The 12,087-nt window shown below is 38.2% G+C and overlaps 1 protein-coding gene and 1 long non-coding RNA gene across 3 annotated transcripts in view; one reads left to right on the top strand and one right to left on the bottom strand.

Moving 5' to 3' along the window:
* LOC144219979 (uncharacterized) overlaps window positions 1–12,087 on the bottom strand; it is a 278,731-nt gene that overhangs the window by 201,524 nt on the left and 65,120 nt on the right. Inside the window, exon 3 of one of the 2 annotated variants that reach the window (XR_013331566.1) lies at window positions 3,907–3,966. The exons of the other annotated variant lie outside the window; for it this stretch is intronic. This is a non-coding gene — a long non-coding RNA (uncharacterized LOC144219979). Of the gene's footprint in view, window positions 1–3,906; window positions 3,967–12,087 lie in introns of those variants that run through there. 2 annotated transcript variants of the gene reach the window in all.
* GPR149 (G protein-coupled receptor 149) overlaps window positions 2,629–12,087 on the top strand; it is a 63,519-nt gene continuing 54,060 nt past the window's right edge. The window contains exons 1-4 of the mRNA XM_077750082.1: window positions 2,629–3,468; window positions 3,505–3,645; window positions 4,459–4,651; window positions 9,671–10,128. Of these exons, the coding sequence (XP_077606208.1) occupies window positions 2,629–3,468; window positions 3,505–3,645; window positions 4,459–4,651; window positions 9,671–10,128 (1,632 nt within the window). The remainder of the gene's footprint in view (window positions 3,469–3,504; window positions 3,646–4,458; window positions 4,652–9,670; window positions 10,129–12,087) is intronic.

Below are 12,087 nucleotides of genomic sequence, written 5' to 3'. Positions count from 1 at the left end.
CAACCTATGGAAGTGTTCCAACATTCTTGCCTCTTCTGTCATATCCCAAAGACCAGGGCAATAAGGTGCCTAGGTGTCTCTTTTCCACATTTATATCGAATGGAAAGCCCCAAAATGATGTTAATGACAGAGCATATGTTCCAGGCCTCAAATGGTATTGCAACAGCTATTCTCAATTTCTACTCATCCTATTTTCACAGTGTGACACATCCAACTCAACTGAAAATCCAGGATTAAATTCCATATTGAAAAATAATATTTTTGCTTATAGGAGGAAAGAATAGTTCTGAGAAAAGAGACAGAAAAGCATACCGCAGAACTTTGAAAGTGATTTTAAAAAGAAAGTTGTGTTTATCATGTTATGCTTTCTGAAGCAACACTATTTTAAAATGAATTTATCCTCAGACTCTTCTTTACCCACGCTGTGCTGCAAGGTCTATTACTATCAGTAGGGAGAAGTGGAATGCAGAGCTATAGCTGTAACAAGTGGGTTTTGTTTCCATTTGCTGAGTGAAGGGGAAATAAAACAACATGTCAAGATAAGTAAAGTGCCTACTGTGTTTACTGAAGGGTATGGATGGCAATGACTAATACGATCACTTTCCACATGAAAGTGGAAAGTTCAGGTTCAAAAGGTAGCTTCAGTTGCCACAAAAATGAAAGGAATGATCAGAGTTGTATTTCCACTTGCATTCACTTAGTTCATTACCATATACCTTTCTACTGTCTCTTCCCTGCTTTCACTCAGACTCCAGGATTGTATGAGGAAAGGCACCCTTAGATCATGAGGCTGAGTTGAGGAAGAATGCCACTCTAAACCATCCTGGGAAATGCCTGACCAGAAATGAGACAGGGACCATGGGAACAAGACTCAAGTGAAAACATTATATACTTGGGGCGCTTTCTATTGGCTGTCATTGTTAAACTGCTTCTTTTACAAGAGCAAAACTGGGATGCAGTGCCATATACAAGATGGACTTAGAACAGAGGACCCGGGCTCCAAAAAGCACCAATGAACTGCCTGAATAGTCTGCCAATATCAGCCAATCACGGTGAGTCTCCTCCAACCAAACAGGAGCAGGTTCTTTTTCTTTCCCTTTCTCCTTGTTAGCATACTGACCTGATGGGAACTGGAACAGGAACTTTATCTAAGCAGGACCTCTCCCATGTGGGGGCGGCCAGCCTTAACCATTCTCTGCTGGTGGTGTTTCACTCTTCAGCTGAAGCTGTAGCCCCAATAAAGCCTTATCTGTGCCTCTGAATTTTGGGTCTGGCCTTGTTTCAGTCGTCAGGCTTAAGGACTCGACTCTCGTGACAGAACTACTGTTGCCAGTTACTTCTTTGCTAAGCCACTCATCCTGCAAAGCTGACGATTTTTTAAATGAGTTCAGAGATGCAATTATTGTATGCAACACCTTCAATACACCAGTTAAAAATGCTTTTGTGGGGGTAATCTCCTTTTAGACCCTATATAATATCATTTGACTTTAACAATGTAGAGAACATTATTTATTTGAATGGCAGCTTGCATACTGGATGACATTGAGAGAAAACAGTTTCATGCCTAAAGCCCAAAGATTCTGCAAAATTTTGTTTAGTGTGATGAAAACCATAAAGACATTCTTATTATTAAGCACAGTTTATATTTTAAAAGCAAAGCTGGTACATCCTATTCTTTTAAAATGGCATTGAAACTATTCTTTCTCTAAAAGCATTATGTATGAGAGGTCTAGATAAGAATAAAAGCAATCCTTTAGTGGAGTAGCGTAGACCTCTCAAAGATGATATTTGCCATTCATATCAAGTCTGAGCAAGTGTTTTGGCTAGTTTTATATGTCAGAACCAGAAATGAAAGCTTAGCAAGGACACCGTTTCTTGTTTTGAATGAGGCAGGCTAAGAAGATGTACATCATTTTGCTCATACACTGAACTCCCCTCCCTTTTGTTCCTGCTTCTCTCCTGCTTGGAGTTGACTCCTCCTTCCTGCAGCTCTGAGGATCACAGGCTGATTGAAGAACACAGCGGTTCGACGGGGAGCTGTGCTCAGTGTCTGTCTCTTATTTCCCTCCTGTCTCTCTCTCTCTCTTTCCCTCTCTCTCCTCCCCTCTCCCCGTTTTGCGTATGGCTCTCTCTGAACCTGCAAAGCTGACACCTACCTGAAAATCTCTCTGCCTTTGAATGCAGCTCTGGAACCAAATGCATCGCTTTACTGCTCTTAAAAAGTGAATAGAGTTTGATTCCCTCAAGCTACAAGCTGCTTTTACTCCCTAAGAAGGACGCAAAAGGAGCCAGACATCATTGTTTTTCAATCTACCTGAGAAGCTTCTTGCTTTTATGACAGAAACTTGATGGTTTCAGGAGGAAGTTTTGGGTTCGTTTGTTTTTAATTGGAATGTTGAAAAGTTGGTTTTTTTTACTGAAGCTTTTAAGTGGAACTCAATTTTTAAATATGGGTTGAGTCAGATCTAAAGGAGACATGCCTGATCATTTTCTGCTGGACTGACGGGGAACTTCTAGAGGGAAACTTGGTAGGAGAAAATGCGATCTGATTTGCAACTAACAATCATGCTTTATTTTGAGAATATTTACAGACTCACTGAAAGGGAAATTAAATATTGACCAAAGACAATGTCTGGATTTTCCAGTAACTTATCAACAAATGACTCTACCCTGTGGAAAGAAAATCATAATTCGACGGATCTTTTAAATCTGCCAGGAACTCTGAATATCTATCTTTTTTGCCTGACATGCTTAATGACTCTTGCAGCCCTGGCAGGCAGCATTTATTCACTAGTTTCCCTGCTGAAAACGCACAACAGAACCGTTGTGTCCATGCTTGTGGCTTCCTGGTCTGGGGATGATCTCATGAGTGTCCTGTCGGTGACCATCTTCATGTTTTTGCAGTGGCCAAACGAGGTCCCTGATTACTTCCAGGCTCTGTGCACCACCTCTGCCTTACTATATTTATGCCAGGGCCTCTCGAGCAACTTGAAGGCGACTCTCCTAGTCTCCTACAACTTTTACTCGATGCACAGGGCTGTGGGGAGCCAGGCGGCCTCCAGAAGATCCGGCCAGGTGCTCGGAGCGGTGCTGACCGTGTGGGCAGCCAGCCTGCTGCTCTCCGCGCTCCCGCTGTGCGGCTGGGGCGCCTTCGTGCGCACGCCTTGGGGCTGTCTGGCGGACTGCTCCAGCTCCTACGTGCTGCTGCTCTTCGCTGTATACACTTCGGCCTTCGGACTCCTCGCCGGCCTCTCGGTCCCGCTCACTCACCAGTTGTTGTGTTCGGAGGAGCCGCCGAGGCTCCATGCCAACTACCAGGAGATTTCCCGCGGAGCTTCCACTCCTGGGACCCCTCCAAGTCGGGGGAGAGTGCTTTCCTCGTCTCCAGAAGACGCTCCGGGCCCTGCGCTGCGCTGTTCTGGGGGGTGCTCCCCCAGCTCCGACACTGTGTTTGGACCGGGTCCACCAGCGAGGGCACAGCCTGGGCAGGGGCCGGGACACGAGGCTGCCGCTGTGGTTGGAGCCTGCAGGCGTGAGAACCGGGGGACTCTCTATGGCACCAGGAGCTTCACCGTGAGCGTAGCGCAGAAGCGCTTCTCTTTGATCCTAGCGCTGACAAAAGTCATCCTTTGGCTGCCCATGATGGTAAAAGCGCAGTAGCTCAAGTGCGCGGGTGTGTGTACCGGACGGTGTGAGTGCGTGTTGGGAATAGCATCCCTGGTTGGGAGAGTCCCCAAGAGACGCGCCGTTAAGTCCGCCTCCAAATGTATGTATCTTGCTCCGTTTAGGCACGCACTTGGAGGAAGGCAGCTCACCGGTAGAGCTTGTTGGCTTTAAAGCCCTTTCTACTAAGTGCTTCTCCTTTCAAAATTGGAGAGGAGAACAGAGAGCACTTCTGGGCGCTGGAGACAGTTTTCCTAGATCTAACGTGGCCAAGGCTGGTTTTCTCTTCTCTTGTAGCAATATCTGGGAAAATTCAGAAAGGAAGGGAGGTAGTAAAAGCGTTTTCTCTCCAGCCAACTCTCTGTCATCCCTTTCTCTCCACTCCTTTTCTCCCTAGTAAAGACACCGCCCATCCTCAGCAGGGAGATTGGAGAGTTGCCATGAGAAGGAGAGAGGGAAGAGAGGGGACCAAACAGGCTTTTGTTCAAGCCTTCNTCAGGATGCCTGCCTACTTTCCCAGCAGCATCCCCAGCATTGAAAACTGCTTCCCTGGAGGAGACTTGAGGTGGAGGGGGTACAGACCAGGCACTCAGGAGTGGAAACCACTACTCTGTGGTCTAAATCATGGAGCTTCATCCCAAGAGATCCCAGTGGTCAATCACCAAAACTGAGCTTCTGACTCTCAGACAGGAAAGGAGTCTGGAGAAGGGTGCTGGGGCAGCATGCCTGGGAGAAAGGCCTGGCAAACTGGAAAACTGTATCCCAGGATAAGTCTGAAGCTCTTTGCCTTTGCAGATCCAAATGATGGTCCAGCACGTGGCAGGGTTTCAGAACCCTCCCTTCGAGACACTCAGCTTTCTACTAACCCTGCTGGCCACCACTGTAACCCCAGTGTTTGTCTTGTCCAAACGCTGGACCCACTTGCCCTGCGGCTGCATCATCAACTGTAAGCAGAACGCATATACAGTAGGATCTGATGGCGGAAAAAGTAAGTCCCTGACAGTGTGGAGGTTGGGAGGAATCAGCATACAGTCAAACACAGAAAAGTGGTCTTTTGAAAAGTTGCCTGAGTAGGGAAAAACGAATCCAAGGACAAATGTAAATAAAGGGAAGAAATTATGTGAAACAATTCTTAGCAGAGTGTTGGGATAAGTTTTGAAGGGGGCAGGTTTAAAACAACTCTGTGAAGTGTTTGTACATTGAATAATTATTTTAGGGAAGAAAGGGAGAGACACAATTCATTCAACACAGCATGAGATCAAAAAGGCCCTTAGATGTTATATCCACTGTAGTTCTAAGCCCAGAGTAGAAAACAAATTCCCTTCCTAAGTCTATATATAAGAAACCTGTATCTGAAAAGATATCAATTCTTTGAAGAGTTAAAAACATATAATACTGTAATCCCTTTATTATCTAATGGAGCAGTAAAGAAAAGTATTTTTATTATTTTGCTTTTTGTATTCTCACAGCATTTTGAGAAGTTTTCAGAGTAGAGTGCCTGAAAACAGTTCAAAAAACAAAATTTAAGGGGCTCCTATCTGGTTCAGTCAGTAGAACATGTGACGCTTGAAATCAAGGTTTTGAGTTTGAGCCCCACATGGGGTGTAGAGATTACTTAAAAATAAAATCTTTTTTAAAAAAACCCACAAATTTGAAGCATATGCCTCTGCCTTCAGAAAACCAAAGACTCTCAGGTCAAGAAGGGACAAAGGTGGCAGAGTTTGTCCGTGTATGTTCCTGTATGAATATAGCCATGCTAGTTACACTAAACAAGCAAATAACAATAATCACAAAAAACTATGCTCTAAAAAGTATACCTAGAATGGGAGTGGGGTCAATTACAAAACTCACTAGAGTATAATTGTTCCCATACTGAGACAGGAAAAGTTGAGGAATGACCTTCATATTTTGACTCTGCCAGGAAGAAAAAGGGTATTGGTTTGTCTTTCCAGACAAAAGATAGCATGTTCTACCATTTAATAAATCTTTTTTTCACTTAATAAATCTTAAAAATGTGTTAGTGTATGCTGAATTAACTGTTCCATTACTTGTCCTTTGCTCAGAACAAGCAAGTAGATTACTCTTTAATGGAAAAAAAAAAGTAAATAAAAATAGTTCATCTCAGACTATTTCAGAGGTATAGAAACTGGAGAATATTAAAATACATTCTGCAATCAATTCTACAACAGTGTTGTTTTATATACATTAATTAATCATGAACTGGTCACTTTCCCTGTATTGATGACATTTTAGAATTTAATATGTCTAGATATTTTTCTTTTTTTTTCTTTCATAGTTTATTGTGTCTAGATATTTTTCAAATGACAAGAGGATTTCTTTAGTTTTAAGGATGCCATAAAGTTTTATTGTTAATAGATGCTAAATTTATCTATGTCTTTAAAACAAAATAACCATGGAAACTTATATAACAATTATATGCTTCTAGAGATTAATATCCAGAGCAACAGTGACACAGAAAATTAATAATAAATACTTTGAGCCACATAGAGCATATATAATATTCATTTATAAGACTGGAAGTTCTAACAGTATATCAAATGTTAACATTTTTCCACTAAATTAGTGAACCAGCATTGTTTTATAGTAGTTAAAGTTATGACAGAGATAATGAGTCGAATGACAGAGAAAATAAAAAGTCTTAGTAAAATGATGTAGGGCAGTAATCTTTAAGAAGTAAAGGACACCCATATCAGAGCTGAAAACAAAGCAATGCAACAGACCTATCGCTGCAAGTGGTCTAGGAAGTATTCTCTCTTGTACTGCACAGGATAGAAGAGCCTATCGCAGGCTGGAAGAATCAACAATCACATTAATATCTCACACTGGAAATTAAAACCACACTTTTCAAGATCAAAATAATATTTTTCCTCTAAAATTACCATCACTTTTCTTTATATTTAAAATTCCAGGGAAAAAAGTTCCCTGAAATATGCAGGCTTATAAAAAGAGGCATGACTTCAAAAATCAAACATTCTGAGAAACATTAGTTTCAAATGCTTGTAGTCCAAATGGCTTCATTCTCTTTTATGATCCCACATTCTGCTGTAGGGAAACTCTGGGAGCAAGAATGATACAGTTTCATTGTCTGAGAACCCATCATATATTTTACTGTTGCTAGGATGACACAGAACAGAATTTTCAAACCCCAAAGATACTCTTTCTCAGGTAGGCAAGTGCCTAATCAAGTGACTTGATACTTGGGGAGTATGGCTCTAGTTTTACATTTAGGCTCTTTCTCTTAACAAACTAAGATTTCCCTTTTTACATTCTTCATCAGTGAACTCCGGAAGCAAGGACACTTCCTAACTCATATTTACCATAAATTCATTTTGCAGATGTAAATATCATTCTCTATCTCAGCCTTAGTGAATGAGAATGAAGAGACATGCATTCAAAAAATGAATGTCAGTAATGGGAAATAATTTGCAGATTAACAATTCTCTCCTTTTTCCAACATTAATCTGTATTACTAGTGTCTCAAAACAAGAGTGTTAAAAAAAAAAAAGATGATTTTTAACACAGAGATCTCAGGTGGCAGACATATGGGCTGGATATGGCTTTCAGACTCATTTTCTTTGCATGAGATGATGCATTCTTTTTTAATTAAATAAACAGTTAAAAGAAAATGTTTTCTATAAAGTCAAATTTTCAACTTTTATTGTAAGGAAAATTAAAATATCTACTAAGTGCCACATTACTCTGGAGAGTTATTAATCTTATAAGCTGATATAATTAACTAATATTTGAAATTGCAATTAGCAAGATGTGATTAAAGGAAAAAGACTAATGCTAACTCATATTTCATCCAGGGCTTAGCTTTTCAGAACAAATACAGCATTATATTTATTTTATTTTTGTAAGTATAGACAGCATAGACTTCAAAAGATCCTGACTATATTCTGACGGTCTTTAAGTTTCTGTTATTATTATTATGTCAAATGTTGTCAACTGTGATATTGTTATAACCTATTATCTACATTCATTACCTCCACAGTCAGAATTTACCTTTAGGTCTCTCATGGGTCTAATTAACAGTAAAAGCAATTTCACATAAAGGTTAGTAATTCGAATTCTGGAATCATCTGGCTTTAAATTCAAAATTCTTTACCAGGTAACTAATCTTAGGTAGGGTTCCTCTATCAGCCTCAGTTTTTTCAAGTGTAAAATAGGACCCATAAGCCTTTTACTATGTAGTGTTGTTGCTGTCTAAATGACATGACCTATGTGCATAACTTAGCCCTGGAGTTCTGTTTCTCCATGGTGTGGATCACAATCACACTTCCTTTTTATAGCCTACTTCAGATTGCCTCTTGCACTTCATGACACGCAGGCAGATTCTGCACTGACAGTCTGCACACTCCTTCAAAAACATTACTCATTTTTACTCTACGTATTTCATAATTATAATAGACAGCTAATCACATACATAGCCACAGACATTAGTTTTATTGTGTTATATGAGAAAATTGGGATTTATGAGTTTTTGTTTGCTTACTGTCCTGGAATTCACAATTTGTCACTTTGTATCTTTTTTGAGAGAAAACGGAAACCCATCAATAATTAAAATATCCTTTCAGTTCCTTCAGCTTTCACACTGTTGAACTAAGTTAAAAATCCTAATTTAATTTCACTGGACTATATTACTAGAAAAAGTAAGTAGGACAATACATAACACAGGGCATAAAATATTAATATATGTTTCTACTTTCCTATTTTCTTTGGCTAGAAATTCTTGTTTGTGTTCTGGCTCAAACAATGAATGTTTTGTCTCAAATAATGAATGATACCTATAAATTCTACTTTCAGTCAGCAGAATAGCTTTGTAAATCTTCAGTTCTGGGAAAATTTTTAGTAATAGAATCAGCATATGAATGGCACTAGGATATATTGTAAGATGAATCATATTTTATCTGTTGTTCCCATAGAAATTTTATTACTTTTCATAGACTTTCCCACCAAGGATAGCTAAATGCCTGGTATATGATACAGAACCATCGAAGTAGAAGAAATACTTTGAAATGAGCCATCTTTTGAAAGATGAATACCAAAACATTACATTGCATTTTGTCTACTAACCTGATGTAACTTCATTCTTAATATATAAAGTAATGATGTAGTATTTAATGACATTCACAAATAAAAACAGTATTACTTCCAGTCACATTCTCACTTATTATTCTACTAAGACTCTGTACCATATCCACGAACCAGTAGTACTATATTAGGATACTATTACATTTCTCTTGGTTTAAACCCTAAACTTTTATGCATTCCTACTAAATTCATTTTGTAATTAACCAGGTGTAGAAAGTGCTGCAAAGTGCTTTAGATCACAAAAGTATAAATCAATTCACTATTTTGTATAATTCATTCCAAATTTATTTATATCAGGAATATATATGTTAATTTAAAAAGTTTAAAAACTAATGCAGCATTTTCTGATTTTTAACGTACACATTTATAAACTTATAAATGTCAGGAACGGAATATATCAAAATATTTAATGCAGTCATATCTGTTCGTGATATTGTCAGATGAATAGCTCATGAAATATTAAGGCCTTAATAATTTCTAGGAAAATACAATTCAGAAATAATATCTTCTATCTCAATATAAATAAATGTATGGATAATTGATAGATTGAAAAAGCTAAAACTAAAACTGCATATATGTGAGAGTTTTCAAATTTATGGCTAAATTTTTGTTTATTAAACTGCTTTAAAGACTGCAGGGTTCTTGGAATTGTATGTACTTTAAACCAGCCCCTCATTGTACAAGTGAGAAAAGTTAGGCCCAGAGTGATAAGACACCTTGAATTTATAAGGTATAATTTCTTTGCATACATAATTGACAGGAAATGAAGATAGTTCTTAAAATCATAGTAATCAATTTGAATGCACTTTCCTATTTTAATTCCCTATGTATATCCAATTACTGTTTATACCCACCTGCTTAAACATGGAACTTTGTTTTTGTTTTTACTTAGCCAAGAGGAGAGGCTTTGAATTCAATCTGTCATTCCAAAGGAGTTATGGAATTTATAAAATAGCACATGAAGATTGCTATGACGATGATGAAAATGCTACATCTTATCACAATCTCATGAATTCTGAATGCAAAACTACAAAAGACTCTCAGAGAGACACTCATAGTATCTTTAATGCCATCAAAGTGGAAATCAGTACCACACCCTCTCGAGAGAGTTCTATCCTAAAAGGGATCAACAAATGCACAAATACTGATATTATGGAGGCTAAACAGGATTGCCACAGTGGAAAGGGTGTTGACCCACTGCTTTCTGAAGAAACAGGAGGTGATACTAACTATGAAGAAACTGCCTTTTTGGAAGGGCCAGAAAGAAGACTTTCTCATGAGGAGAGTCAGAAACCAGACCTTTCAGACTGGGAATGGTGTAGGAGCAAATCAGAAAGAACCCCTCGTCAGGTACAGTAAAGGTTGTTCTTTCTGTGAAATAAAAAGTGAGTCCAAATATGATAGGCATGAAAAAAAAAAAGATCAGTTGCTAATTTCATTTAATTCCATTTGCTTTTATTAATTTTCTTTTTTTTAATGTTTTTTATTTATTTCTGAGAGAGACACAGTGTGAGCAAGGAAGGGTCAGAGAGAAAGGGAGACACAGAATCCGAAACAGGCTTCAGGCTCTGAGCTGGCTGTCAGCACAGCCCAACGCGGGGCTCGAACCCAAGAACCATGAGATCATGCCCTGAGCTGAAGTCAGACGCTTAACCGACTGAGCCACCCAGGCGCCCCTAATTTTCATAACATTAAATTTTATGTCAAGGTGTTCTTTTGAAAGATTAAAAACATTTTTAAGGTATACATTTGATTCAAAATCTCTATGTGATGGGACTGACAGAGCTAAACAGGCTTTTTGAGAAGGGTAGAGCTTTCTAGTTTAACCTCAAGTAATCTGTCTAAATTCAGACTAGGTTCTCAGAACTTGTTTCAAATTAGTTAACCTGTACGTTCTTTTCCCTCTCCCACCCAAAAAGTGCCAACATCAGTTTTCTTTTTTACATAAAGGTAAATACTTACACAGCTAGTGGTGAGGAGGGTAGTCCTGCTGTAACCATGCTGGACAGCCTGCTTATTCTTCTTACTAGAACTAGTCTCTCTAGTACCCAGTAGGGAAAAAAGGATCTATTCCAGAATATAGCCAGGTGAGCCTTTGCAAACTCTGCTAAATGTTCCATCCTGTTAAGGACAGAAGAATGTGTTTATGATATTTTATAAAACTTAAAGAATTTGCACCTTAATTTCATTCCATTTTCTCCTAGGTTCTAGCCTGCCTAGAATGATGAGGGATACTTCTTATTTTATTGGAACTGCAGTGTAATATTATATGAGATTGTTCTTTATTCTAAACTCTCATATCTGGTAATTAATGTTGCCTATGCTTCCCACACTACTGATTTACTGGGAAGAAGAGCCTTTTCTACAAGAATTTAATGGGAATCAAAGTCCACTTGTCAAAAGAAAAACATAATTCCAAAAATATGTGTAGGAATAGTGCATTCATTGATCAAAATGTGACCATACAACACCAAATATGATGAATGTGGATAGAATAATCTGAGATTTCCTTGATTCTCAGTGCTAAATAAAACTACTATTCTTATTCTAAATCAATTTAAAAAGTAAGTTATATAACAAAATATACAAAAATATTATGAAAATAATTATTCATATTATTTAGTAATTAAGTATTTCAAAAAATCACTAAATATTTGCCACAAATTAAAAATAACAGCAAAGAGTATATTATTGACAGGACACAGTGACACAACGTTCAGTATTTTTAGAACAAAATGGTACTCCAGCTAAGAGGAAAATCCCTACAGTTTCATCATCAATTTGTTCCTGAATAATCTAAAGCTCTTGGTTTTCTTGCACTTAAAAATTATTAAGTAATATTATGATGAAGTGTTTGTGCATGTGTGTGTGTGTATGTGTGTGTATGTTTGCATTCCAATAACACAAATACCGTGGTGTGCTACTCCTTTATCCCATCCGCATGTTTACCCCTGAGGAGTTACAGCTGTCTTGAATCTTGCTCATGATTTTTTTATTATTTTATCACGAGTGAATTTCTAACACAAGATATTATTATCAGTTTTGCTTATTTTGAGCTTTCTAAAGATGCTGTCATACTGTCCCTAATCTTCTAGGACTTGTTTTTTCCCCACTCAACATTACTTTAAATGACTCCATTTTCTTATGTATTTTGTCAAAACATTGGGAATTATCATCTAAAGTATCACAACTTACAGCCCTCATTAAAAAGTCTTGACTATAGTCGGGAGAGTATAATCAATTACCCTAGAAACTTATGAAAGGATCAGACACTGTTTACACATAATATACTGTCCTATGCGAATAATG

Source organism: Crocuta crocuta, unplaced genomic scaffold (genome assembly GCF_008692635.1).
Source record: "Crocuta crocuta isolate KB4526 unplaced genomic scaffold, BGI_CrCroc_1.0 scaffold19, whole genome shotgun sequence".
NCBI lineage: Eukaryota > Metazoa > Chordata > Mammalia > Carnivora > Hyaenidae > Crocuta > Crocuta crocuta.
Note: the sequence above shows the minus strand (reverse complement) of the source record. Positions and strands in the feature narration are given on the sequence as shown.